Source organism: Trichoderma reesei (genome assembly GCF_000167675.1).
Source record: "Trichoderma reesei QM6a unplaced genomic scaffold TRIREscaffold_43, whole genome shotgun sequence".
NCBI lineage: Eukaryota > Fungi > Ascomycota > Sordariomycetes > Hypocreales > Hypocreaceae > Trichoderma > Trichoderma reesei.
The window spans coordinates 17,438-44,916 of record NW_006711190.1 but is presented as its reverse complement, the minus strand read 5'-3'; the positions used below and the strand labels follow the sequence as shown (position 1 = coordinate 44,916).

Sequence of the window (27,479 nt, the reverse complement as noted above, 5' to 3'; positions counted from 1 at the left end):
AGAAAAGCAGTTGGTTTGTGCAGTCGAGAGTCAACAAGAGTCTACCTAGGAGCCAAGTGCGTGCGCAAACACGTCAGTCACTGACCGTTGAAGCAGCAGCAGTAGAATACATGAGGTGTACATACATGTACCTACCTTACTGTCGAACGGAAGCCTGGCGCTCAACCTGGACTGAACGGGCTCTAGTGCCAGGCCCCGATCCCCTGAATGGAGCCTCCACATGCAGCTCGCACGCCTTGATGCTGTAATATTACATTGGATGCTCCATCAACGTCCACCTACTACCTGTAGAGTAGAGTACAGCACTTGCTGTGAGCATTCAGTTGCAAGAGCAGCAGCAGAGGCCCAGCAGCTGTAGGTAGGGATTGCTGCACTAGCCGACGCCACCGGCAGCCGCATCCAATCTGCCCATCTCCGTCGTTCCGCTCTCCTGGGCGCAATCGGCAGCTGGTTTGTGCAGAGCAGAGCTCTCCAAGTAGTATTACGGGCAGTAGTAGTTGTATGTATGTACAGTAAGGTACCTATGTAGGCGCTGCAGCCAGCTATCGTTCGACTCGAAGAACTGCCGTGATTTTATTTTTTAGCCAATGCTTCACCCCCAGCGGCCAGGCTGCTGTGGCAAAGAAATCAAACATCTCTCGATGCGGTCGCAGACCGTTCCCGGAAGCCTTGTCACTCTATCGTTATCGTGATTTTTTCTCTTGTTCCAGTTTTCCCTTCTTTTCTCGCTTCACCTCCTTCTTTTGCAGCTCGGCGGCCAATCTCGTTGCATCGGCCAAACCCTGCTGCTTCTGCCCCCTTGCCCTCACATGCGGCATTGAGTCTGGCACTCGCTCATATCCCGCACTCGAGCAAGCAAGCAGCAGAGCAGCTGTCCCGCTCGCCCAGAGAACTTGCTTGGGCTGCCATCCACGGACCAATATCCATACCGACCACCTCACTCGGCTCTCGCTGCATGGAGATGCTGAATTAATAACTCGCGGCAGGCATCACGGGTCGACACAGGCGCTCTGGACAGCGACAGCGTCTCGCCGCACCTTACGACCGCACCAACTATCCTGAGCCTGCCACTGCCACTGCCGCGGTGCTGGCCATGCAATGAGCGGAACGACAGTCATGGCCCCGGCCGTGGACATCTCCTCCTTCTCTCGATCGTCCCATTCCACCCCCGACCTCCCGTCTCTCCCACCGCGATCACAGTCGCCCTCCCTGGGGCAGCCTCTCCTGTCCGAGCAGGCGGGCTCGCACACCAAGAGCTTGGCCGAGTTCGCGACCTTTGAGATCCCCTCCTTCAGCACCGATCTCGACCTCAAGCTCGACATCTCTCTCCCTCCTCTCACCCTCGACAGCCAGCCGCCCCCTTCCATCCCCGCCGAAAATGACGACCCAAAACCCCCTTCTTCACCAACAACCCTGCAGCATCTGCGCACCAGGTCTGCAGCTTCCAACATCGACGGGTCTCGCTCGTGGCTGCGTAGCTTAGCGACGATTCGAGATGCGCCGTTCGAGGATGACTTCCAGGCGACAGCAGCAACAGGAGCAGCAGCAGCAGCTCCTTTATCCAGCGAGCAGAGGCGGCCCGCCACAGCAAACGAGTTCCCCGTCGCCCTCGAGGACGCAGATGGCCGAGCTGCCCGGGACCGCTCGCAGTCGACTTCGACATCGACCTCGACAGCCGCCAGCTTCACCAGCTTCAAGAGGTCGTGGATGCCGCTGTCGCGCGCGCATGCAAAGACCCAATCAGAGGCGCCGGCGGCTGCCAACGTGAAGCCGGAAGCGAAATCGAGCCTCGACAAGCTGAAACGGGCTGCGACGGCCAGCATCACGGAAATTACGACCAATCAGACGAGCCAGGGCCGCTTAGTCGACGCGAGTGCCAAGCCGGCGACAAAGGGATTCGCTCGTGCCACCAGCTACTTCGCCAGAATCAAGCAGAAGCCCGCGACCGCCTTGTCCAAGTCAACAGGCGACAGCATCGGCTCCGACTTTAGCTGCGCCTCGTCTGCCACCAGCCTGGCCCAGCCGGGCTCCAGCAGCATCGACACGCATGTCTCGCAGTCGGCCTCTTCCGCCGAGACAAACTCCACGGCCCTGACCGCTGATGAGTCGGCCAGCGAAATGCCCGCGCGCATCCCCGATCCGCTGTGGTCGCACTTCAAGAACCTCGACCTGGAGATCCGCGGCTTCGCCTCCAAGCCCGTCGCCCAGCAGTGCGCCCTGGTCAAGACGCTGCTTCTGCCCTTTCTCAAGAGCGCCACCAGCCAGCAGCCGCTTGCCGGGCTGCGCCCCGAGGATGTCGACTGCAGGGCCTCCGTGCTCCACAGGTGGTGGAGCGCCGTGCTCGACATGCTCGAGGTGCAGCACCAGCAGCCGGTCCCGGGCCTCGACCGCCAACTGCTCTTCGAGACGGCCACCACCGTCATGATGCGCATGGAGTGGCGCCAGACGACGCCGTGCTTTGTGCCCCTGGCGGACCGCTCCCCTCAGGACCGCGTGCGCGCGAGGTCCTCCACCAACTCGTCCTCCAACTCGTCGCAGACCTCGGACCAGTCCGCCATGCTGGCAGAGTCGGCAGAGCACAACATCAGGACCATGTTCGTGTCCAACCTGGTGAGGCAGATGGCCTTTGTCGTCGAGAAGATGTCGCTGCGCCACGTGCCCCCGAGCTTGATCGACTTCGCCGGCAAGACGTGCGCGTACGCCTTCTTCTTTGCGCCTGGGGTGGCTGATATACTAGTGCGACTGTGGGGGTTGACGCCCGACCTGATCCGCCGTGTCTCCGAGAGCATGGGCCTTGGCCGCAGCTGCAACGAACCCGTCGACGAAGAAATCGTAGCCTCCTTCCCGCCGAAGCTGAGCTCTCTGGCCTGGTCCTCGCCTCGAACGCTGTGGGCTACGCTGAAGCGCATCCCCAAGATGCCGCTTCTTGTGGCGAGGGTGCCGTGGACGGGGCCGTGGGTTATGCGCTGGAAGGGACGCGACACCGACCTCCTCTTCATCTTCTGCCGATACTTCCACCTCCTATCAGACCAGTTCATGCCGGAAGGTCTTTCGTTAACGGAAAAGGCACAGTCGCCAGCCTTTGTGCTTGTTCACGCACAGCTCTTGTCGATTCTCGACGGCACCATCCACCGTCAGGCCGCCCTTGAGCCTCCTCACGGATCGCTCCTGGCCAACTCACCGCGAGGAGCAGAAGCAGCAGCCCTGCAGATGCCCATGCCGCCAAACAACCTGATGAAGAGCATGGCGGAGAATAGACTGGTAGTGTTGCTTAGGGACATTCTAGCGGACAGGACACTTGAATATGCGGGGGCGAGACACACGTTCGCCGAGGCCTTTTCTGCGCTCTTGAAAGCCGCCACGAGCAGGACGTCACGATACAACAGCACCGCGTGCTCCATGCTATGTGACCTGTTGGAGGAGGTCTTGCTCATCTACCACCGGGCCGAGACCGACGAGTACCCAACGTGCTACATCGACTGGCCATTCTGGATTGACGTGTGCAAGATTGCGTTGTCCTCGCTCAACACGCTGTCCGAGATTCGCATGATTTCCTTCATCTTTACAGTGTGGGATGCCATTGCCAAGGATCCTGAACAGAAGCTGCTGGTGTGTCGCGATTGGCTGCTAACGGAAGAGACCTTCAACGCGTTCTTCAACAACTGGTGTCCAATGGTGCGCGCGTACTACATGCGTCTGCTCTGCTGGCGAATCTGTCGCGACAAGGGCAGCCAGAACGACATTGACATGTAAGTGGGATCAACGAGCCGGCCTGGTGCAGAGGCGATGAACTAACCGCTACGCCGTAGGGAAATCTTTGCACTGGCGTCCAAGAGGCTCAAGAGCGTTTGGTCACACTACCTTTACCTGAAGCAAGCTGCCGAAGATGCTTGCCGGATACCTCCTGCCACAGCACCAATGTCGCCGACCTTGGGAAAACGATTCATCATCATCAAGCACGAAGTTGCTGTGCCTCAGCCGGGCCTGTTCGTGACGTTTGATACGTTTACCAAGGCGTCGAGCATCGTCACGCCCGCAAACGAGGTAACCTCCGACACAGCTCTCGTGACCAAGAATGACCCAAAGAGAAAGTGGTCATTTCTCAAGCTATTGTCCTTTGGTTCAACGGCTTCTACCACCTCGACAACGTCGGAGGCGTCGCAAAGCAAGCCTTCTACGGACGAGGGACTCCAAAACGCGCGCAGGGAGGTTGCCAACTCTCGGTCACGGCAGCTCACCGCGGCCAACCCACCCAAGACGGCAGGCTCCGACGACAGCGTGGACTCTGATGGCTCCAACCCGGTCTATGAAGAGCCCAAGTTTACCTTCAAGTTTGTCCTGGGCTGGCCGCAGCAGCAGCAGGGACCTACGCTCGACCGCACCCTCGCGTGCCCGAGACTCCCCACGCCAGCCCAATCAAGGCTTGGCTTCAAGGCAAAGCGAGGAGGTGGCCCGACGTTGCCCCCGCTCATGATACCGACGAGAAAATTTTCCGGCAGTTCTCAAGGCGGCCTCGTGCAGGCGGCAAGGAACGCGAATGCAAGCCCTCTTGGTTCGCCAGTCTTGGAGGCTCAGCGACAGCCATTCGCAAACGGCGGGGTGATCCTAGAAGAGCCCTCCACGAGCGGCTCGGAGACCGACAGCGGCATCTCGACACCCAGCGAATTGAAGTTACTCCCTTCTCCCATTGTCCAGCCGACACCGAGTGACGAATGGACCGGCGAAGCCAGAGTAGGGCCCGTCAAACCCGCCGGCGCTTTTCTGAAGAACCTGGTTTACTCGGGACGGGCACTGTCCGAATGGAGTCTTGTGGTGGCGGAGTGCAACAACTTTGTCGAGCGACGCCGCGACGAGGGTGTCACTTCGCTCAACGATGTCGAGGTGCCGCTTCTTGGCGTTGAAGGCTTCCGCAAGATGGCTGGCTGAATTTTTTTTTGACCAAAAAAACATACCTGGTTTACCTATCCTACGACGTTAGTACAAGAGGAGCCTCGTGGCTCTTGGACCTCACCTTTCCCCTTCTTCTTCTATCATTTTCATACACGGATTATCACGAGCGAGCGGCATATATAATGAGCGATTTGCATTCTATATGGCCTTGACTCAGCAGGCGTTGGCGAGACAAACATCTTTTGATAAAGCGTATCTTTCTTTCTGTCTCTTTTTTTTTTTTCTTTTCTTTTCTTTTCTTCTTTCCGCGATTTAGCATGGACCTTTTCCCCTCAATTGCGGGCATACACTGGCACTGGATCAAATGGTCGAACTTCAAGACGATATATGAAAATAAAAAAAGACAAAGATGGCACAGACATTACTTTTCGGCACGCTCTACACTTACCTGCTCCACAGCAGGGGAACAAACACGTTCATTATCATTATACAAAAAGACGTCGAGATATTTTGGGATAAATAGGAGGGTTCATTGCTGGTATATGTTTTCATTTACTGCACCATTTAGCAGTCATTTTGATGCTCTTTACGTTCAAGGCTTGTGGATTCTTCCTCTGCCTTTTGTTTTGTTGATTGCTGTTATCTTCTGGCGGGACCATCGTTGTTTTCATCTCGATGGTTGTATCTTTTGAGCTGAGGAGGAAGATGGGCTGAACGCAGTGCAAGAGGTGGACGAATACCCCGGATTGCTAGAGCTTGAGTTGTTGGCGAGTTTGGAGATTCGCTTCTAATAGTAAAGTAATGAGCAAGACCACTACTCAAGTTGATTGTGTGTGCGAGCGAGTAACAAGGTCACTTCGATGCCAGAAGAGACGACAAGGACAGGGCGAGACATGTGTCAGGATAGTAGTAAAGATGTTTCTCAGGGTTCATCGGGTGGGGCTCAATTGTGTTGGATGCCAGCCATTCAGATGCGAGGGGATGGCCTAATTAGGAAACTGGGGCTGGAGCAGCGAAAGGGGCAAGGCATTTGTGTAAGGTTGCTCTTTTGTGAGAAGGTGAGGTTGCTGGGGGGGCGTGCTTTTTCTCGTATGGCTGGATGGGCTTGAGGCTTGTTTGTGTGGCTGAATGGGAGGTGCCCGTGAGGTTGGGGGTTTGGATGCTTGGATGAGTGGGTGATGAGATGCTGCGGCTGGAGGGACTTGGTGTATTGCTGGGGTTGGGGAAATGGATCGTATATTTTAGAGACATGCCTTGTTAGATGGACGAGGACAATGGCTGAAGATGCATTTTTATCGAGATCCATGGCACCATATGATTGATATGAGATCCTAAACTTATTCATCCTTCGATCTTGACAGGATGGCGTACCCTTGCATTCATCATCCTTCACAAGAGGCTTGCGCAGCCCCTCACGTGTTCTTCCCCCCGCCGTTCGCGACCCTCCCTGATTGGTCCTCCTGAGTCCCCCCCCGTACGAGTAAGTCGTCATCAGCGGGCCGTCAAAACGCCCACCTCGAATGGCTTTTCCTCATTCTGTCACGACAACTTCGAAAGAGCTTCCCGACGAGGCCTCCCAGGCGACATTGCCTAAATTGCAGCCAGCCGGGCTTCTCGTGTATTTCGTTTTGTTTCGTTGTTGTGTTGTGTTGTGTTGTGTTTGCCTCCCCTTGTTTGACACGCTGGGAGTTCTGCCAGTGATTTGACTGGGACGCGAGAGAGAGAGAGAGAGAGAGAGCCATGCCCAACACAGGCAGACCGAGTCGGGATTGTCACTTGTGCCGCCAGCGGCGAGTCAAGGTCAGTTTTTGAGCTGATGTGATGCGATTCGAAGAGATGAGATGAGAAGAGATGAGATGTACTCTACATCGTCACTCCGCTGCTTGGTACATGCGTGACACACGCGGGCATCTTGATTCTTAGAGGGTGTTTTACGCAGCATCGGAGTGGGTCTATGGCTCTTCTGGAAGAACTATCGATGCGATGCTCTCGTTTGCCTCTGCATATGTATGTATGTGTCTGGGTGTGTGTCTGGGTGGGTGTGTATGTGTGTGTGTGTCACCGAGTGGCCCGTACATACATGCTCTTGGCAGTCCAACAACAGCTCCTTTTCTGCTTGGCCTGTCCTCTCCCCGTCCGTCGGAATTTAGATGGCAACTCCATCTCACAGCTGAGTCCGTTCTGACCCCCGTTTCCCCCTTGCAGTGCGACCTCGCCCGTCCGGCTTGCCAGCGATGCACCAAGTACGGCGCCCAGTGCCCGGGCTATCGGGACCAGCAGGAGCTCGTCTTCCGCAACGCCGATCCCACCGTCGTCAGGAAGCGCAAGAAGCGCCAGCCCTTGTCTCAGACACAATCCCCCGGCGCCAGCGAGACGCCATCTTCGTCCTCTTCTTCTTCATCCTCTTCATCTTCTACCTCTTCAACTTCAACGGCCGACTCCGATCCCCTGCCGGTGCTCAAGCTCACTCGCAACGGAGACTACGTCTTCAACACTCTGACGGACCTCGCCCTGGTCGACGGCATAGACTGCAGCAGCGCGCCGCCGACGCTCGCTCGGCCGATATTCGAGCACTGGACGGTCCACTCGGTGCCCATTGTCCTCAATGTCTACTCCAACCTGGACTTTGTCAAGAACATGTACCGCGAGTTTGCGGGCGACGGGCCGCTCGTCTGGGCCGCCCATCTCTTTGCACGCACATACGTGACGAACCTGCAGTATCCGACGTCGCTGTATAGGGACGCTCACTTGGAGACGCAGCGCGAGCTGAGCACGTACTTGGGCAAGACGCTGAGCTTGGTGAGCGAGGCGCTCAAGACGCCCGAGGGCCCTCTGCGAGATGATATCCTCGCCACCGTGTGGATTCTTACCAACTACGAGGTGAATAAGCAATCAAGTCCATGCAGAGAGCAGGGTGTATCATGTCAAATGCTTACAGGAAGTAGTTGCTCGTTGGATCCCTGTCTCGCACCGAGACCCTCAGCCCATGGCATTTACATGCCCGAGGTCTGTACAGCATCCTCAAAGCAAGGGGCACCGCATGGCTATATACAAGCCATGGCCGCATGGCTTTTTGGCCAGCCTTTAGCATGGTGGTATGTATCACCAATCCGTTGATGAAGAATTTCTGTCGCATTGCTGACTCGGCTTCGGGCACAGCAAATCCAGGCGCTGGTCAGTAATACAGAGTGTCCCCCGGAATCCGAGGAATGGCTCAGCGCGGTAAAGGCCTCGCTGCCAGGGAACCCAGGTGAGGGCCTGGGGATTGCCATTTCATCATTCATCATCAAGGTGTGCAGCGTGCAAGCTCGTATCTTCAGTCTTTTGCGACGGCGCGATTTCCCTGCCGCTTCCAGAGAGTATTGCGATCTGTTTGGTCAGATCAAGGCCGGCGAAAGGGAATTTGAGGACTGGCTAGCACTGAATCCCATCGGGGATCACGTCCTGCAGATATACGCACTGAGCCTGTACCAGTCCGCCATCGTCAAGGGGTACCGCGGCATACAGCTCCTCATCAATTTCCTCACCCACTACCCGCCGTGCCAGGTGCCCCTCGAGCAGCTCAGGGAGGATCGCGAGTACACCTGCCGGACGGCGCAGGACGCGGCGCAGCGCATCTTGGACGGCGTGCCTCGCGTGCTCGGGCCGCTGTCCAGTCGCAAGGACAAGTCGCCCAAGGACGTGTTCGATGCGCTGAGGGTCATCTGGCCGCTGATTGCCGTGTACGTGATGGGCATCTGCCGGCCGGAGCAGCGGCTCGCCGCGGAGGGCCTCCTGTTTTACATTGGAAGGGAGTTGGGCGTGCGACAGGCGCTGCATACGTATCCGGAGCAATTGAAGCTGCCGGAGGAGGCGACGGAGCCGCTGGGAGTGTGATTGTTTGTGAGTTGGGGTTATAGGCTTTTGTCTGAGAGCAGGTTGATGCAAGGGCTGTTGTCTTTGTGACGATGACGAGGACAACCATGGTGTGTTGGATGCTTTTATTCTTTGTCCTTTGCAGTTGACCTGATACCAAGAATGCAATTTGAGAGGAGTAGATTTACAGGCTTGAATGCGGTTGACATGAAGAAGATACGAGTGGGCTTGTAGTGAAGTGTACACGGCCTCGTCGCCCGCCCCGAAGCATGCTGCGGACCTCCAATCTGAGTTACTGGGATAGGATGGCTCCTTGGGTGCTGTATAAGTATTAAATGTGTATTGAAAAGTTGCTATAGGAACAGCACACATTGCCTCGTAAGTTTGTCCCGCCGAGGAGGGTTGTCAAAAACGTCGTATAAACATAAGGAAATCCAACCGAAAGAATCCAAAGTCACGCCATCATATCAACCATCATCACACCAAAATCATTCCTCCCCCAACGAACAAAACTCTACAGCGGCGTCTCAGAATGCGCAACAAGCAGCCACTCCCCGTCGGCGCCCTGATTCCACGTCGACGACGCGGTGGCGCGGTACTTCTCCTTGCCCCTGGAGGCCTTGATCTTGTAGGTGACGACGCCGCCCATGAGGCCGATGAAGTGGGCGCGCATGTCCTCGACCTGGTAGTCGTCGAAGCGGTGGAAGGGCGGCTGCATGGCGTCGTGGAAGGCCTCTTGGTCCTCGGGCGAGATGATGTCCATGTTGGGGAACATGAGGGCAGCGTCTGGGGCGCAGAGCTTGAGGACGGCGGGGGCAGGGTTGGCGGAGGTGAGGGCCGTGCAGAGGTCGTTTTCCTTGCCGAGGAGGTCGTCGCGGAGCCAGTCGTTCATTGCGGGCATGTTGGGCGGTTTTTTTTTTGGGGTTGTCTGTCTGTTTGGTTGGTTTGGGTTTGTTGGTTGGCTGGGTTGAGGTTCTGTGTTAGTTGGTGATGATGGTGAGGGTGAGGATCGTCGTATATTGGGGACGAAACGCACTTGTCAGATGATGGAGATGCAAATTTTACGGATGAGCGATGAGTTGATATTCAGGAACTGACACTGGAACTGCACAGACAGAGGGTAAAAAGAGAGAGCAAAGAAAAGAAGCCATCGCGAGACTGGAATCCATCCTCATAACCAATACCCAAAGGATCAAGCAAAGACGCCAGCTCATGACGTCACGCCCGCCGACTCCCAGAAAATGACGTTGAGCCTTTCATCTATTTAAAACAGCTGCTGCAGTAGTAACTACTGTACATGGATACGGAGTAGAGTACTGTATGCCATCGACGATGCGCTACTGCAAGTAGGAAAGAAAGGCCACTGGGAACAGCGGCATTCATGCAAAGCTGATGTTACTATACTAGCACACTTGTTGTCGACAGGGGTGACATGTCCTTGGTTTTGGGCATAGAAACGACTGACCAATTGTTGCTTGTGGCTTTATATGAAAGAGGCTTGACCACCAGAAAAAACCTGGAAATATTGGTGGCTTGAAAGCGACCAAGTTTCGTTCAACGGTGCTCCACAAAGCTCATGACAGGCTGTGGGCGTCATTCGGCGATCAGTTGCCGGTTTTAGTTTTGGAGGGCTGACGCGTGGCGATGAAGGCCTCTTTTATTATTATGTGCATTGCCAAGATTGCATTGTTTGGCGGGAATACACAGTTGATGGAGATGGATTATTCTAGTTGAGAATCTACAGTGTAGCACTTTGTTACAGCAACAACAAAAAGGGCGTCTCACATCCTACGCAGCATATTCTCGTAAATCCTCAACACAGAGCTGTATGTATCGGGTCCATGGTCTACTAACAAGCTCTAGCTCCTGGCTTACTCTATTCGACAAAGGACAAAACCCATCATGAGCATCTTTGGGATTGTAAAAAAAAGGAATTAAAATTCATTTGAGCTCAGAGCTACCATGTCATCTTTCTGAGGTTAGCTGATACTGCGTGAACATTACTAGAGGCTGACATTCCATTGGCAATGACATTTGTTCTTGCCCTTCGTCGTCCAATTACGGTGGTTCATTGCGGCGCTTACATGTACCAGACAGGCTCGAGTGGTTTCTGAGGAGCAGTGCCATTCCTCGACCATCTACAACTCAAGAATGTCCTGGGTTTATATAGTCGAGACTCCCTCTTCAGTATGTCTTCTATCATTCATGACGTGAATAGGAGTGGCGCGCATGAGCTTCTTACTGGGATGATGCCCTTCATCCTGCTCAATGTGCGAGCCTACCTACTCGCTGGAAGTCAACTTGAGGGCGGAGTCGCTCTGAGTCCCAAGAACATGAATCCCATAAATGCTTGGTAGGAACTTCAGATGGCAAGTCAATACTTCGAGATTTCTCACTGACCTTGACCTTTTGGCCAGGTTCTTTCTTCTCCCACTCGAAATGTCCTTGCATGGCGGTGCTGACGTAGGTTGGTGGTTAATGTCAAGTCCCCTCCTTGTACATGTCAGAAGCGCATTCCTTAACCTAACTTGAATTGGACTGCTTCCTGATGATTTCAAGCTTGTTTGAACCACCTGTTCCTTTCTTCAAGCAACGATTGCTGACGGCGGTTTTGTGCTGAGGAGGGATTACAATCACGTCCAAACCTCATATAACCCCGCCAAGGCTCAATCGCTGCAAGCCAGCGTTCTGTGAGCTGTCCTATCACCGCTTATACTCTTTGCCGTTTATCGCCGCATGATGCGCATGAGCTTCAGAAGGCATGCATGCCCTTTGGATTAATGGATTGCATTGGTTGCCAAGTGAACCACGGCCAGTAACCGACTATATATATCAGTCAAAAGAGAATCCTACCGCATTTGGTAATTTCATCTGTCACTGCGAGCCTCAGCACGATGTGGTTTCATATCGAAGCCTATGCCAACTTAGACAGCCAAAGCCCTGCCTGCTAATCTGTGACCGGTTTCTCGCAGTTTCCGAGTCTGCTTGCTGTATGTCAGATTTTCTGCTCCGCGAAAAAAAAAAAAAAAAAAAGAAAGCAAAAAATGAAGCGCTTGGATGGCACTAGAGCTTTGCTCCCGGCAGGGCTTGAACCTGCGACCTTCGCATTACCAACACTGAGCTTGGAAGCTTAAGTATTAGTACGAAGCTCTAACCAACTGAGCTACGGAAGCCACCTCGCTTCGAGTTGTTGAATCGTGGACTTGTTACAAACTATACCACTTAACAGCACAGCTCCTTGCCATTTGGAACATATAAATGGGCGGTTCTTCGATGATGACCTCCCTTTTCAATGAGCAACCATTGGGTGCAAGCGAAATGATATTGTATCTTTTTGTTTTCCTTTCACATGGGGATATCTCGCAGCCAATGCTTACTATAAGAACAACACTGCATCAGCACCATAAAGACTCGACGCAAATTGTCATACTCAACGTCTTCACGTACATGGGCTCGATCTGTCCTTTCTTCAACTACAGATGGATCCTGAGAGTCAAGTTTTCAGGGCGTATGGAGACACAACATGGAAGCGCAGAGACTAAATTGAAACTTTTACAGATAGTACTGCCTTCGGAGAATTATCGATTAGACAGCGGCAGCTAGATGACTTCTAGATAACAGCTAACTGAACTCTGTTTCAGCTCGGCGTCTAGATGCAGAAGAGCTGCATCAGTTATGGACGGCCATAAGGAGAGGGGATGGAGAATGGCATGGTAAAGATTATATAATCTCTAGTCAGTCTGAGGATCCTAATGAGATTGTTACCAGCCTAATCAGACTCTATCTCACGATCGCACTGACAACCAAACCCTTATCAACTCCTGTAGCTATTGATGTATCTGGAAGAGTATACGACGTAGCACAGAACAGGTTGTAATGGCGAAAAAAACAGGGGACAGTTGAGTAAATATCTTGAGTCTGATTAGAATACTTTCAGCATTTTCACAGCTGAAATCCGCTCCGCTCTGCTGTTCATCCTGGGCGAAAGCTGAGAAAGCGTGAAATGCTCTTGCACGAGGGCGGGCGGGATGAGCTGGACATATTGTGTGCCGGGCTGACCGAAAAGCATCCGCGTTGCATACTAAACTACCGTAGAACTATGCAAACAGGCCTGAGGTAGTATGTATCGGATTTTCATCTCATAGCGGCAGCCACAATTTCGGGCCATCGGCTGCTCTTGTATAGTCATTCAAGCTACCTAGTATGGAGACATTAGACTTCAAGCCCCTTTTGAGACGGCACTCAGCTCATGAGCATGATCAAGACTATAGGCGTTTGGTTTTGATACACTACACAGCGCTTTACACTATGCGGGAGTCTTCGAATATATTCAGACTCGGGTGCGAATTAACAGGCAGTTGCAAGCTTCTATATACAGTGCCCTCGGACGGTCTTTGCCTACCTAGGTACGGAGCTAGATCAGCCGTAGCGGCTTAGATCTCCCGACAGACATGGCTTATTTACCTATGTCAAGTTCTTCCTGAGTGTTTGTTGAATAGTCCGAAACCCTCGACATCCGAAACTACACATTTGATACTAGACCGCATGCCAGCAGAATCAGCTGTTGCTGGCCAAACGTCTTCATTGGATAGCAATCGATTCTTCGACCAAGATATGCGCATTGGCACAATTCTACAAAGGGCATTGGCTCTTTCATGCGGGTAAGGCTGGAAGCAATAACCTCTGACGAAAGGATGAAATTGAGAAGATGGGCGGAAGTGTCGGACAATCCTAAACTCCTCCATTCCAAACCAAGACGCATTTTCGCAAATAGTTGGCCTTGGTTCAGTGCAACTGAGATGACTAAATACAGCTGCACCTCAAGTATAAATGTAATGAAATGGAAGCAGTATGAACACAGCAGGAGCTGAACTTCGAGTATTGCAATTTGGTATTGCTCTACAACTAGGACTCTGAGCACATCATACACCAAGTGCAGGCCATCATGGCTCAATCAATTCAGTACCTGCTTCTCCTCTTAGGAGCCTTTGCAACACTCATACAGGCGTCACCACAAGCAAAGCCACCGCTCCCTTACTGCGACATGAAGCAGATCCACACCATGAACGTTGCCAACTGCCGCTGCCGGCCTCATTACAAGGGTTGCTTCACGGCGGCCAGGACCTGCCACATGGACATTCCAAACAGACACACCAACAGTTACTACCCCGGGTGCACCGACAACGACAAGCTCTGCCTCGGATGCGGGCTCTGGTTCCATACGCTGTGCGACTGCGTCAAGGGCCCATCCGGCTGCACTCACCAGGGAACGGTGCAGCCGAACGGCGATCAGGTGTGGTTCCTGACGCCCGTGGGCGAGAAGCTCGTCACCACGACGGACATTCTCCCCGGCATCCTGGAGATGGCCGACAACCCGGCAAAGTACGGGGAATCGTGGAACTTTGCGCAGAAGTACTACGATCCCGGCAGCGAGGCGCTGGCGCTCAACTCGGTCCGCGCGAGGACGCACGAGCAGTTCCACATCCACGTCTGCAAGAAGCCCGACGTCAAGAAGGACGCCAAGGTCCTCAAGATTCTCGACACGGCCAAGCACAACACGGGGCCGACGCTGGAGCAGGTCGGGAACAATGACCTCTGGTGCAGGACGGTGACAAAGGGCAACGGTCCCGTTCGGCACTTTGCGGAGGCCATCCAGGCGTTTCTGGCGACGGGGCAGCTTTGCAAGGGGCTTGCTGGGGCGGCGATTATACGGGATGCGCATGAGAATTTGTGGGCGTGTGTGACTGGGGACCAGCATGGGCCGTTGGCTCAATTCTGTGCTGGCAAGTAGAACGTGATGATTGGATTGGAAAAGCCTGAGAGATGTGTTTCAACATGGAAATCTATGGCTCTTGTTGAGAGAGCATGTTGTGGAATATGACTGGGGGACCACTGTCTTGGGAAACATTCCCTTCACTTTGTATAACTTGACTCCCGAGAACAGAATAACAATCCTTCCTGTACGGGTTCAAAGCAAGCACATCAAGCACCCGTCGATTGTGGCCAATATGTGGCAGGCCCTTTTCCAGACTCGTGCGTGTAGATGGTTGGTTGTGCTTGTATGCAAGCCATGCAATGCATGTGAAACTGACCCCAAGATCATACAACTTGCAACCCCCGCACCAGTCTCAGCCGAGATCCTGGACTCGAGAAAATCCCTAGATTCCCCAGATTCTGAAATTCTATCTCCACTCATTGCCTCTTTCTTCCTCTCATTGCAAGGCTCGATTTTAGACTTTGCTTTGTTCGTGTTATAATGGGGATTCTTCGCAAAGGCGCCATGCCCCGCTTCGACTAGCCTCCCGGACTTTGACTCCGGCCCCGCGTCTCTCCTCTTTGCTATCTCCCCGGCTTCGTATCAGTAGTATCAAGTTAGGTCTTACACGTCGTTTGTTGATGAATGCTAATACAATTCGGGTCTGAATCAACAAAACACCGTGATAAGGTTTGAGAAAAGTTGCTGAAATGTTGGTGCATCTCATTCCCTTATGTGTCGACCGCCGGCTTCGCTTCAGGCTTGGAAACCGCCCAGAAGCATCGCCTTACCTCGGCTCAGCCACTCTTCCATCAGCTTACATGTCCCGTCGGGAGGATACGCGTAGCTGAGCGTGTGTCTCGTGTCTCGTGTCTCGTGTCTCGTCGTTGAGAAAGGAGTGCTCACTGAAAGCATCAAGGACCAACAGAATATGGCTGCAAACATGACCTCTGGCGGCAAAAGCAACGGCATCTCGCGGCGTGATGAGCTGGAGCTCATCCGCAAGTACGTCTACGGATGCCACATCCTGCACCGCTACAACGTCGTCGACGCATATGGCCACTTGTCCGTGCGCCTGAGCCCGACAGTCTTCATGATGGCGCGGTACATGGCGCCGGCACTGGTATCGTCGACGGAGGACATGGTGCTGTACAACGTCGAGAGCGGCGAGGCCCTGCAGAAAGACGCACCCAAAGGTCGGTTCCTCATTCTGTGCCAATCCGGTTCCATGATATTCACTGACTGGGTACCCGCCACAGGCTTCTCTGAGCGTTTCATCCACTCGGAGATCTACAAGGCATATCCCCATGTCCAGGCAGTGGTGCACTCGCACTCACTCGAGGTCATTCCCTTTTCGATATCGTCGATACCCCTGCGGGCATGCTTCCACATGGCCGGCTTCCTAGGCACCGCCGTCCCCGTCTTCGACGCAGCAACGGTGTACCGCGACAACCCATCAGTCTCAGCAAGCCACGACATGCTCGTCCGAAGCACCGAAATGGGCGCAGCGCTGGCCAAGACGCTGGGACCGGCTGACGGCGAGGGACTGCCCAGGTGTCCGGTTGCGCTGATGCGGGGGCACGGCTTCGTGGCGACGGCGGACAGCATCGAGATGGCGATTTGCAAGAGCATCTACACGATACAGAACGCGCAGGTACAGAGGGCGGCGATTGGGCTGTCGGAGGAGGTGCGCTTCTTCAGCGAGCGGGAGGCTCACGACGCGGGCAAGACGGCCATGGCAGGGGCCGCGAAGCCGTGGCCGCTGTGGGTGGCCGAGGTGAAGAGCAACAGGCTGTACAAGAACTCGGTGTGAGACTGGCTGGGAGCGTGGTATCGATAGTTGAGCCTGATGTCGTGGCATAAAGCGCTCAAACAGCACATGCAATGACGTTGTACTGCATCTTGAACTGCGTCTTGAAGCTGCGTGCATGTGCATGAATGGATCAAATGCATCTCTGCAGGCGTAATTCCTGGCTGGTCGCCTCGACTGGCTAAAGCCGATCTCGCTTCTAGTAAGGTAGCACTACAACAACTGGACCAGACGCTATATTCTGCCCTGTAGCGCGCTGTCCAGCAGCATTCGATGGATGGCTGCCCGCTAATCTGCCCGCTGAAGAGGCCCGCTAGCGCTGCACGGAAGCACCAACAGCTCCCCCGCACCGCCTGTCTTTAGCGCGGCCTGGGGAATTAGTATCTACCTACCTACCTTAGGTCGCCCCCGTCAGCGTCCAGGCGTCTTCCAATACCATTTATAACCCTCGACTCCGTACTCCGATCGAGAAGCTCCCCGGATCTCCTGTCCGCTCACCTCACCCTCTTTCCTCCTCTTGCCCTGCCCAGATAATCCTGCACAGTGGAGAGCCTCGCGCCTTCCCTGCTGACCTGCATGGCTGGATCGCCTGCTGCTGCCTTTTCCGCGCCGTCCGTCGAGGCCGGGAGAGGCGGCCATCATCACGTGCTGCCGCCGTATCAGTCCCAGCCACAGCCTCTACCTCGACCTCTCTCTCAGTCTCAACATCAGCCACAGTCTCAACCTCCGAAATCACAGCCACATCCAGAGCTCAGCGTAACCTCGCTATCATCAACCTCATCATCTCCCAACCAGCCAAAGCAGAAGGACCACCACCGCCACCAGCAGCAGCAGCAGCAGCAGCAGCAGCAGCCTCCGACTAAGCGACGCCGCATCGGATATGCCTGCAACCTCTGCCGCACGAAAAAGAACCGCTGCGATGGCGAGCGGCCGTCTTGCGGGCCCTGCAAGGAGCGGCGCCAGGAGTGCGTCTACAGCCCTCAGCGCACCAAGATCTCTGTGACGCAAGAGTATGTCTGTGTGTCGATTGTTATTTACTACTCGCTACTTCGACTCGTTCATTCGTCTCCAATCTTCGTAACAAAGCGCAAGAGTCAATGGCCACTACTCTGCTGTCTCTTACCGTGACCTCTTTCTTACTCTTCTCAGGTATATTGAGAATCTGCGAGCGCGGAACCGTATGCTCGAGGAGCATCTGGCTACTCAGCAATCTCAAGGCTCTCACTCACCGTAAGTCTGAACCATTCTCAGGTGGATTGGTCAAGCCTAACGCAGACTGTACAGCCTTGAAAGTACATACTCGAAAGAGTCACCCTATACTGCCCGTCTATCCCTAGACCAGCATTCGGGTGATGGTGCAAGGCAACAGCAATACCCAAACCCTTCTTCATCTACTTCTACGGCAGAAGCCCCGTCGGGCCAACGTCATCAGCAATATGCAAGGGCAGCATCTTTCAGCGACCGCTCAACGGCAGCAGTGTATCGACCCCATCAGTCTGACAGCAACCGGCACGGCGATCAACCAAGGAGTAGTCATTCCTCTTTGCCCGGGGAGTACTTTGGAGAGTCGTCAGCCTTCGACTTCATCACGAAAGTGACGTCGCCAAACACCACAGATGTTGCAACGGGCAGTTCGGCAGCCACTGCAACTCCGGCAACTGGTGCCAGCAGTGGTGGTACCGCAAATACCAGCACAACAGCAACGACAGGCAAGTCAGGAGCGGCCACGACTGCTAAAAGAGGCATTGCCGATGCGTCTGGGATCGGCGGTGGCTTGAATTCCGAATCACTGGCAGAGTCTTCCCCGTCGACTGTCGTATTTGAAGAGCTCCTGGGTATCGGCGGAGGGATAGGGGACAGGCACGGGAGCAGTGACTTGTTTGAACTGCCTCAGCGGTCCCTAGCCGACCGCTTGGTGGCGTCGTACTTCAAACACAGGCACCCTCTGAATCCGTACATACACGAGGGCACATTTCGCCAGCGTTATGCGCGGCTGTGGCTCAGCAAAGATGTGGGCGGCGAGGAGGCGGCCCCCAACAACCTGGCCTGGCTGGCGGTCGTCAACATGGTGTTTGCGTTTGGCAGCGAGCACGTGCAGGTTCGGCCTCCTTATAACGGGAGCCCAGCTGGCTCGGCATCAGCAAAGCCGGACCGCGCTCGCTTCTTCAAACGGGCCAAGGTGCTGGCATTCTCGAGCATATTGCAGGCCAGGATCGAGCTCGTCCAGGCGTTGCTGCTGATGAGCCACTATCTGCACGGCTCGCTGGAGCTCAATCATTGCTGGACCGTCATCGGGCTGGCCATTCGTACAGCGCAGGAGCTGGGGCTCTATCTCGCCCCTGCCAACTTCACAGAGGACATCATCGAGCAGGAGATTCGCAAGCGTGTGTGGTGGGGTTGCTTCGTGATCGACCGTCTCGTCAGCATCAAGGTCGGACGGCCCCCTACGATCCACGACATGCCTGCCATTCGTGTTGGGCTCCCTCTTGCGGTGGACGATGAGTTTCTCGACGAAGCGTCCAATTACACTCAGCCGAGCCATGTCCCGTCCAAGATTGAATTCTTCAACCACATTGTGACACAATGCCGCTTGCTCGCCAAAGTGCTCGACACGCTGTATGACAACACGCCCAGTAGCAGCGGCAGCATGGGAGGCAGCAGTAGCTCGTCATCGGCAAGCCGCGAGACTAGGGTTCGCATCAAGGTCGACTTGCCGGAACTTTTGGCCATGTCGATTCAACTCGACGGCGAACTCGTCGTTTGGCAGAGCCTGCTGCCTCCCCATTTGCGTGCAGACTCGGATGTACCAGAATGGCACTTTGAGCGGCAGCGAAGCGTCTTGCTCATGCGGTATGTCATGGCTTGTTGTCTGGCTGAGGTTTCTGTTGGCTGACTTGTCGATGTTACCCTAGTTTTCTTCATATTCGACTCCTTATCCACCGCCAAACATTGCTCTACCACATTCTCCGTCGCATCTCCGATCCCTTTCAGCTGGATCTGGCGCATCTGTGTATCCGCCGCTGTGTCATGGCAGCATATGATGCCATCACCCAGGTGCATCTCTTGCAGCAACACAACCTGCTGTCTTCCTCGTGGCACAACTCACACTGTATGTATGTCCCCTCCCTTGAAGCCAGATTCACATGCTTACCATGTTTGATGCGGCATAGACGTCTTCACAGCCTTGAGCGTCCTAGTCGTCTACAAGCATCTGGACCCTCACTCGCGCGCAAAGATTGACATACCGCCCTCCTCGGATATCGATCGCGTCATTGGCCAAGGCCTTGAGCACCTGCAGCGTGTTGGCGGCGAAATGCATCCCCTTGCTTCGCGTTATGTCCGCTCCTTTCAGCAGCTGCAAGCACGGCTGCAGGCAATCGGAACGCTCTCCGCGAATGCACCACCGCTTGCCGTACGCGGTAAGCAGCCCCTGTCAGCCAAGGAGGATGGTGCGCCAGGATACGATGCAGCGCGTATGGCGAGCTCTACCACGGATTCCGATCAGAGCAGCAGCAATGTGGATGCAGCTTCAAACGGAAGCACCGGCAAAGGATCCGTAGCCATGACGGAGCAGGGCCAGGAACATGGCGGAGTGTATTACGGCGTGGAGGGATACCAAGAGCAGACGGTTGAGTATGGAGACAATGGCTTCATGTGGGCTGGATTTGACGACGAGTTTGCCGTGATTCAGAGCGCCTTGCTGGATAGTAGCGGATGGGGGCCTGGGTTTCTGGACCCCTGGGCGCAGGGATGAATGTGTTGTTTGAGCTGGATGCTGAATATCTTACATTGGCTATGGTGACTTGGGCGACCAGAGAGATGTGAGATGCTCTCCGGATTGATGTGGCAGTCTTTGTCACTGCTGGTTGGGTCTCATGGAAATGTCATGTAAGTTGTGTGTTCTTATATCCTGCTCTATGTACAATGCCATTACCATATGATACCGGTCGACAGCAGAACATACCCAAAAGAGATCATTTACAAACAACTGCATACGCCAAACCAACCTCCAGAAGGCCCCCCTTCCCCTTCTCGCTCTCAAATCCCAAGCCGAGTCCTCGTCGCGTTGAAATCCGCCTCCAGATCATGCCCCCATACCCACGTCATGCGGTCCTTGAACTTGTCGTGGATAACCTGCAGACGCTGCTCAAAGACGAGGCCGGCAAACTCGGGCCCCTGCATCTCGTAGACGTCGCCGGCCTGGCGGGAGGTCAGCTGCGCCTTTTGGGCGCGGGGGAGGCGCGTCTCCTGGTAGAGCTTCATGTACGTCTCGAGGCCGAGGGATGGGTTTTCGAAGAAGGCCTTGACGGCCTGGCCCATGACGAAGGAGTCTTCGATGGCGTGGCCGGCGCCGGAGCCTGTGAGCAATGACGTGTATTAGCTTTCGACCACATATATTCGACTACCTGGATGGTAGAAGGTTAGGTTTTCCCTGCTTACCCTGGTGAGGAAGCATGGCATGAGCAGCATCGCCGCTCAGCACGACCCTGCCGCCCAAATACACCCACTGATCCAGCAGCTCGCGGTCATTGAGCTTCCACTTGCCCGGGCTAGGCTCCATGGCGCGCACGATCCTCTGCACGGTGTCCTCCCAGCCGGCGAACTCGGCCTCGACCTCTGCGCGCGGGGCGGTGCTGGACCAGCTCTCGCGGAGGTCTCCCAGCTGGTCCTCGGGCTTGGTGACGAAGGCGACGACGTTGAGCGTCTTGTTGCGCGAGATGGGAAACACGAGGAAGTGCCGGTCCGGGCCGAGCCAGGAGACGGCATAGGAGTCGTACGGCCAGTCGCGCTCGACGGCCGACAGCGGGAGGAGGCCGCGGTAGCAGACGCGGCCCGAGTAGCGCGGGTGTAGGTCGGACGGGTCCTTGCTGTTGAACTGGCGGCGGACGGCGGAGTGGATGCCGTCGCAGGCGATGACGAGGTCTGCCGAGGCGCTGGAGCCGTCGGCGAAGCGGATTGTCGTTGTCTTGCCGTGCTTTGAATCATCATCGTCGTCGGTAGCAATGATCTCGACGGCCCGCTTGTTCGTCTCGAGGCGAGCGTCAGAGGTGGCGCGCAGGTGGTCGTACAGGACCTGCAAAAACTCGGCCCGGTGGACGCTCAGCTGGCGCACGCCGTCGCTCGAGTCGTCGTCGTCCATGGCGCCGACGGAGACGATTTCCTCGCCATTGTCCCACCGGCGGAGGCTCCTGTGGATGCCGTTGCGGTCGCCCGAGATTGCGTTGGCGGCGGCGTAGACGCCGTAGCGCTTGAGGATGCGGCTGGCGTTGACGCCGATGCCGATGCCGGCGCCGATTTCCTTGTACGCGGGGGCCTGCTCGTAGACGGTGATGTTCTTGGAGAGAGCTGGGATCTGCGTGCTGAGGGAGAGGGCCATGGAGAGGCCGCCGATGCCGCCGCCGACGATGGCGATGGTGAAGGTCTCTGGGGAGGGGGTCGGTTTGCTGACTATTGCCATTGTTGGTGTTGTTGCTGATGGCATGTGTATAGACGTCTGATGGATGTTGTATATATATATATATGTGTGTGTGTGTGTCTTTTTATATGCTGGGAAGTGGATTTGTGTAGGAAGTGCGCGCGCGAAGAAACTGGCTTGTCTATATAGTTTTGTGCTGGAAAGGAGGCTTGACACAAGCTCGTGTTGAAAAGGAAAACAGAAGAAGATGTGGCAAGAAGCAAAGAGATCTGAGAAGATGGAGTGACAGGAGACCAGGGGAGGGAAGATGAGCTCCGCAGAAGGACAACAAGTCAGATGAGATATGTCTAAGCAGCTCCATCTTTCCGGATCACGGATATCTCTTTACTCGAGCCTCGGAAATGGCGGGATATAGTCATCATTGAAATTTGTGCTTTAAAGAGAATCACTAGCTCTGCTTTTCGGATCTATCTTGAGATTTCGCTCTCAAGATGATCTTATCCGGGTAAGAAAGGAGATGTGAGTGTGTGAGTGTGTGTTAGCGTGGGGGGACGTTGGAGGCGGATCCGGGTTCCGGGGTGCGGAGTGTGGGGTTGCGAGAGTGAGGGGCAGTCCGGAGATGCGTTCCGGAGAGGGGAAGCTGGATATGAAGATGGTGAGAGTCTATTGGTTCGGAGGAGGTGGCCGCGGACGTGGCTGGATGAAGGAGTTCCGGGGAGATGCGAGACCAGATTCAGGAATTGGGAGGGAAAAGGGTCACTTGAGCGGTGTCTGACCACCCAGATGGAACTTGCAGCTGCTGGCTTGGTGGCGAGTAGAATCCAAAGCTATCGTGGCTCAGGAGTATGGCAGATCACAGATCTGGGTTTGTGGAGTAGATGGCATGATTTTGTGGTTTGACAGTTGTGTGATATGTGGTTCGATCTGGATTTCTCATGATACGATTCACGAAGGGGATTCCGTCAAAATATGAAGCATATAACAGAGCTTGCACCATCATATTAATTCTGTCAAGTAGACGCATACGTGACCAACATCTCCATGTACATGCCCATCCCACCACCAAATTATACCACCAGCATGAAGCATCACAAGTCCCTGTGAATAGCAGGCACGCCCTGCGCCTTGCGAATCTGCTCGCCCCGGTAAATCAGCAATATCAAGGGACACCACGTCACAAAGTTGGCCACGGCAAAGACCCCCCACGCGACATCAAACCCGGCAGAATCACCAAACGGCAGCGCATAAAAGCCAATGGTAAACGCAAAGATCTGCCGGAACAGGTTGATAATGGTCGACACCTCGGCGGCCTGCGGCTTGTAGCAGTCGGAAATGTACGAGTAGGTCAGCGTGGTGCCGGCCTGGACGCCGATCGAGGCGACCGTCATGCCGACGGCGAGGGCGATCCAGGGCGCGTGGTTCGCGACGGAGACGCCGTGGATGATGAGGCCGGCCGGCAGGAACAGGCCCAGGGGCGCGAGATGCAGACGGGCCTCGGGCTTGCGGTAGCCATCGTGCCGGCGCGCGTAGCGGTTGATGAGCCAGTCCGAGATCCAGCCCGTGCAGCACTCGCCCATGATGCAGCCCAGCGTCAGCGGCACGCCGAGCAGCAAGCCGTTCTGCGCCGTGTCGAAGTGGTACAGGCGCTCCGAGATGCTCGACGCCGTCAGCACGAAGACGATGGAGCCGTACGTGTTGGTCGTCATGTAGTAGACGCACGGCAGCACCACGGCGGCGTACTTGAGCATCTTGAAGTTGGCTAGAAAGTCGGACCCCTTGAGCTTGCGGTCAATGACCTTGCCGCGAAAGGCCAGGCGCTGCCAGTAGGAGCGGTTCTCGAGCGCGCTGAACTCGGTCCGCGAGAAGAGCGTCTCGGGGAAGGACACGAGGTAGAGGGCCAGCACGGCGCCCATCATGATGGCGTTGACCTTGAAGATCCAGCGCCAGCCTTGGTCCTTGGCAATGAAGCCGCCGGCGATGGGGCCAAAGTGAGGCTGTTGCGTTTAACAAGTCAGTCTTGTGAGTTGTGTCGGATGACTTAGTATGTGGAAGGGGGGGAAACATACGCCGTTGGTCAGGGCGAGGGCGTAGAAGCCAATGTACTTTCCGCGCTCTCCCTGGAAGAACATGTCGCAGATCTTAGAGTGACACGTTAGCTGACGGCTCTACAGATATGATTCACAAAAAAGTGAGTCTTCTCACCGTGGCACCTCCAATGGCGAGAGCGACGCTGGCGCCGATACCGACGATGCATCTCGTGAGAATCTGCGTGCCGTACGACGGCGCATACGCCGAACCAATGTTGGCGCCAATAGCAATCAGCGTGAAGATCTTAATCCAACCGAAGACGGTCAGCAAGGACACGAACTTTGTGTATCAGCAAAAAAAGAGAGCAAACATGGAGCGTGCGTACCAGGTAAGCTGGGCGTCTGCCGTACAGATTGACAAAGGGCGTGATGAGCAGGGGCGTCACGCCGCCGAGGAGCGTGTACGAGGTGGTGAGGTAGCTGGCCTGCTGGTGCGTGACGCCGTAGCTGGCGGCAATGGGGCCAAAGGCGGCCGGGACCATGCCGGCACCGACTACGATTGTCGCGGATGCCCCGTGTTAGTCGTGGTTTCTTCCAAGTCTGGGCTGGGAGCGAAGAGTTATGTATGATGCTCACACTGCACGACAAAGGCAAGCAGGCAGAGAAGACCGAGGACGTAGTACTTGTACCAGTACGGCCAGTTCTGAATTGATTCGGGAGCAGCAGCATCATGTCAGCAAACTTCGGGCCAAGGAGTGCGATGGGAGGGGGATTATCAAGGGATTCAACGGTCACGACATACCAGAGGATCATCCTTGTGGTCGCTGGGCTGCGGCACCAGAGGCAGGCCACTGGCATCGAGCTTCAGGCCCGATGGGGGCTCCTTGCTCTCCGGATCAGACCCCGTCTCAAAGGCAGACGGGCTCTCCTCGATGTGTGCCGCGGAGGGAGCTGCGCGGTTGGCTTTGAAGGCTTTGAGGGCCATGTTTGCACGAGGGGTCTTGACCAGGTAGACGACGACGACGATGCAATGGGAGATTGAACAGGCAAGAATTGTTCTTATATCCTGAGGATGAAGAACTGCCACAAGGAGAAAAGGAAGGAAACAAGAGGGGAGGCAACGTCGGGTATTAAAAGGCAAGCGATTATTGAACCCTCGACAGACGGTGAGGCTGCGTCGCGCCCATCGCGTCTTTTGAATCTTTTGGGTATTGAAGCTGCCACCACTAAAGCGGGCATTTTAAGGGGGAAGAAAAAAGCAGTTCGAGCAAGTTATAAAATGTCCCGGCACGTCTAATGCCCCGCGCAAGCAGCCTCGCGGGGATTTGGGGAAGCATCCGGGGTAATAAGCACTTGGGGGGTAGTATTTTTGCGTCTTATTCCCATTTGGCAAGATTTTGACGACCGGCACGGGTGACAGATCAATCAAATGGAACGCGGCTAGGAAGAATGACTGATTTGAGCTATCACTGGATACCTTTTGATTGAGGGGAAAGGGAGCGGGAATCTGTTGTGAGGGATGCGGCATCCGGGGATGGTTGGGGGGGAGGACGTTGACCGAGGAGAGAGGCATGACCAGGCGCTGATTTAATAGTCTGGAACTTGGGAACAAGTCTGTCCGTTTTTAGAGTTGTGACGGATTACTCTCAATGTATTGACCGAGATCCAGTTTGAGCGGAAAAACGATTACTTCTTCTTACCTACTAGTAGTAGTTCTGGTAGAGAAGAGAAGCATCCCCGGAGAGCGTCTCCGAAGAAACTCGGTGGAGGTACAGGGACTTTGTACCTCTTTAGCCCGGTGGGACGTCTCCGCTTTTTGTGTCCCGAATCGACAGTTCCGTGTGGATGGGCTAAATTCGGATTGCGGGGTAATTGGAGGGTGTCTAGCCGGATCAGGCGAGGTACCGATGTACCTGCCGGAGGGGCGATCCGGAGTGCTGGGACGGAGATCCGGAGGTGACGATGCACAGAGATTCTGACAGGTGTGACGGACGGATTGGATCGTGTTGGAATAGCAGTAAAATGCAATTGTAGAGTATGGAAGTATTATTATCAAAAAAGGAGATACAGATACAGATAGATATAGACTGATAGGTACTTGCGAGTCTAGGCAACCGTTGCAGTTCTACGCTGTACAACACCATGTCCTTCATATACACGTACCTACATACACAACCAGAGCTGCCTCGAAAGATCCCACTCCTGTTGAACCACCAGACTCTCTCCTATCCAATCCGAAAATTGATCCGCCGCACAGGCGCAAACAGCTCCTCAACCGGCACCGTCCGCTCAATCATGTTCTGCTCATGCAAAAACCGCACCAGCGCCTCCAGCGTCCTGCGGTTCTCCTCCACGCCATACGGCCAGCAGTCGCCGCCAAACGTCTCCCTGATCTCGTCGAGATCGCGCCCCAGCCACGGCAGCATGTACCGCAGCGCCCCGAGCGACTGCATCCTCTTGCGCGCAATCTCCTTGCTGTCCTCGAGCGCGTTGAACAGCGCCGACGCCACGAAGCGGTTGGCCTCGTAGAACTCGCGCCGGAAGGCCACCAGGTGCATGATGGGGAAGATGCCCGTCCGCTTGAAGTACTCGCTCTCCACGTCCTTGAAGTTGGGGAACAGCCGCTGCACGTGCGGCGCCCGCCCCAGGCACTCGGGTATGTCTGCGCCAATCGTCGCCGCGACCTCGCCGCTCTCGAGCAGGTCCGAGAGGGACTTGGTCGGGTCCGCGTTGCGCGTGATCTTGACCGGCTTCAGCAGCGGCAGCACCGACGGCTGGCCGTGCGACCCGGGCGTCTCCATCTTGCCCTCGACCCATTCGATGCTCGACAGGTCGACCCCGTACTCGTGCTGCAGGATGCCGCGGATGTACACGGCGGCCGTCATGTGGTACAGCTGCACGCCGATGCGCTTCCCGTTGAGGTCCTCTGGTTTCTTGATGATGTTTGTGTTGACGCAGATGAACGAGTGCCGGAAGACGCGCGACGCGAAGACGGGAATGGCGACGAAGCTGCGGTCGCCGGCGACGTGCCGCGTAATGTACTCGGACGCGGACAGCTCCGAGACGTCGAATTCCTTGTGGGCGACCATGCGGTCGAAGATGTCGCGCGGGTGCTGGACCTCGATGAAGTTGACGTCGAGCCCCGGCGTGGGGACCTCGCCCGTGGCCAGGGGCACCATGCGGTCGTAGAGGGCGCAGGCGAAGTTGACGCCGAGGGGTGCCATGCTGCTTCTGACGAGGTTGAGGCTGATGTTTGTTGTCGAGGGATTCTATCAAGGTTTGTCGTGATTTCAGTGAACTATTCAGCAGGCATCAGGAGGATGAATCATCTATTATCTAGGAGCTGTGTGAGAGCTTCTTGAGCTGCTTGAGCTTCAACAACGGTCCGGCAACGCATTCCGGTCTCTTACACGGTGAGTCTAGCCTGGAGATAAGACGGAAACGAAACGCTGCGTCCCGGCTATGAGCTCCGGAGCTATTACATTGATAGTTCCTCTTCCCATGCAACGCCCAAGGAACCCATAGCATAGCGGCACGCCGTTGCAAAACCCTCTAGATAGAACATCCACCAGAAACGTAGGGTTATCCTTGAATCGGGACTCGAGATTGCAACTTCATCTGAAGCCGAGAGATCGTCCGGAAAATCCAAGGAACAGCCCCGGATCTCGATGTCGCGCCCAGCTCATCCCGCCCCCCCATGATATCATCCAAGCCAACGGGTACAGA

General features: G+C 55.3%; 9 protein-coding genes across 9 annotated transcripts; 5 read left to right on the top strand and 4 right to left on the bottom strand.

Annotated features, from left to right (window-relative positions):
• Positions 1 to 1,116: 1,116 nt before the first annotated feature.
• TRIREDRAFT_6057 (uncharacterized protein) lies at positions 1,117 to 4,926 on the top strand (the record flags this gene model as incomplete). Its single annotated transcript, XM_006969800.1, has 3 exons — positions 1,117 to 1,502; positions 1,683 to 3,749; positions 3,810 to 4,926. 3 exons carry the CDS (start codon positions 1,117 to 1,119, stop codon positions 4,924 to 4,926), a joined length of 3,570 nt encoding a protein of 1,189 aa, XP_006969862.1.
• A 1,704-nt stretch (positions 4,927 to 6,630) lies between these two features.
• Positions 6,631 to 8,766, top strand: TRIREDRAFT_124260 (N-terminal fungal transcription regulatory domain-containing protein; the record flags this gene model as incomplete). Its single annotated transcript, XM_006969816.1, has 5 exons — positions 6,631 to 6,690; positions 7,096 to 7,344; positions 7,462 to 7,770; positions 7,836 to 7,985; positions 8,050 to 8,766. The coding sequence occupies 5 exons, from the start codon at positions 6,631 to 6,633 to the stop codon at positions 8,764 to 8,766; spliced, it is 1,485 nt and encodes a 494-aa protein (XP_006969878.1).
• A 493-nt stretch (positions 8,767 to 9,259) lies between these two features.
• Positions 9,260 to 9,646, bottom strand: TRIREDRAFT_70894 (uncharacterized protein; the record flags this gene model as incomplete). Its single annotated transcript, XM_006969805.1, has 1 exon — positions 9,260 to 9,646. One exon carries the CDS (start codon positions 9,644 to 9,646, stop codon positions 9,260 to 9,262), a length of 387 nt encoding a protein of 128 aa, XP_006969867.1.
• A 4,042-nt stretch (positions 9,647 to 13,688) lies between these two features.
• TRIREDRAFT_124259 (uncharacterized protein) lies at positions 13,689 to 14,536 on the top strand (the record flags this gene model as incomplete). Its single annotated transcript, XM_006969815.1, has 1 exon — positions 13,689 to 14,536. The coding sequence occupies one exon, from the start codon at positions 13,691 to 13,693 to the stop codon at positions 14,534 to 14,536; it is 846 nt and encodes a 281-aa protein (XP_006969877.1).
• Positions 14,537 to 15,443: 907 nt separating this feature from the next.
• Positions 15,444 to 16,313, top strand: TRIREDRAFT_112525 (uncharacterized protein; the record flags this gene model as incomplete). The annotated part of the gene is made up of 1 exon (XM_006969814.1): positions 15,444 to 16,313. One exon carries the CDS (start codon positions 15,444 to 15,446, stop codon positions 16,311 to 16,313), a length of 870 nt encoding a protein of 289 aa, XP_006969876.1.
• Positions 16,314 to 16,886: 573 nt separating this feature from the next.
• TRIREDRAFT_112524 (N-terminal binuclear Zn cluster-containing/DNA binding domain-containing protein) lies at positions 16,887 to 20,064 on the top strand (the record flags this gene model as incomplete). Its single annotated transcript, XM_006969813.1, has 5 exons — positions 16,887 to 17,320; positions 17,460 to 17,540; positions 17,595 to 19,160; positions 19,223 to 19,419; positions 19,493 to 20,064. 5 exons carry the CDS (start codon positions 16,887 to 16,889, stop codon positions 20,062 to 20,064), a joined length of 2,850 nt encoding a protein of 949 aa, XP_006969875.1.
• A 284-nt stretch (positions 20,065 to 20,348) lies between these two features.
• TRIREDRAFT_112523 (uncharacterized protein) lies at positions 20,349 to 21,768 on the bottom strand (the record flags this gene model as incomplete). Its single annotated transcript, XM_006969804.1, has 2 exons — positions 20,349 to 20,668; positions 20,751 to 21,768. 2 exons carry the CDS (start codon positions 21,766 to 21,768, stop codon positions 20,349 to 20,351), a joined length of 1,338 nt encoding a protein of 445 aa, XP_006969866.1.
• A 1,217-nt stretch (positions 21,769 to 22,985) lies between these two features.
• TRIREDRAFT_28409 (uncharacterized protein) lies at positions 22,986 to 24,331 on the bottom strand (the record flags this gene model as incomplete). Its single annotated transcript, XM_006969801.1, has 4 exons — positions 22,986 to 23,720; positions 23,793 to 23,864; positions 23,929 to 24,057; positions 24,140 to 24,331. Coding segments are annotated over 4 exons (1,128 nt in total), but the record flags the coding sequence as incomplete, so codon positions are not given.
• A 1,647-nt stretch (positions 24,332 to 25,978) lies between these two features.
• On the bottom strand, positions 25,979 to 26,977 carry TRIREDRAFT_112521 (uncharacterized protein; the record flags this gene model as incomplete). Its single annotated transcript, XM_006969803.1, has 1 exon — positions 25,979 to 26,977. One exon carries the CDS (start codon positions 26,975 to 26,977, stop codon positions 25,979 to 25,981), a length of 999 nt encoding a protein of 332 aa, XP_006969865.1.
• Between the last annotated feature and the right edge of the window lie 502 nt (positions 26,978 to 27,479).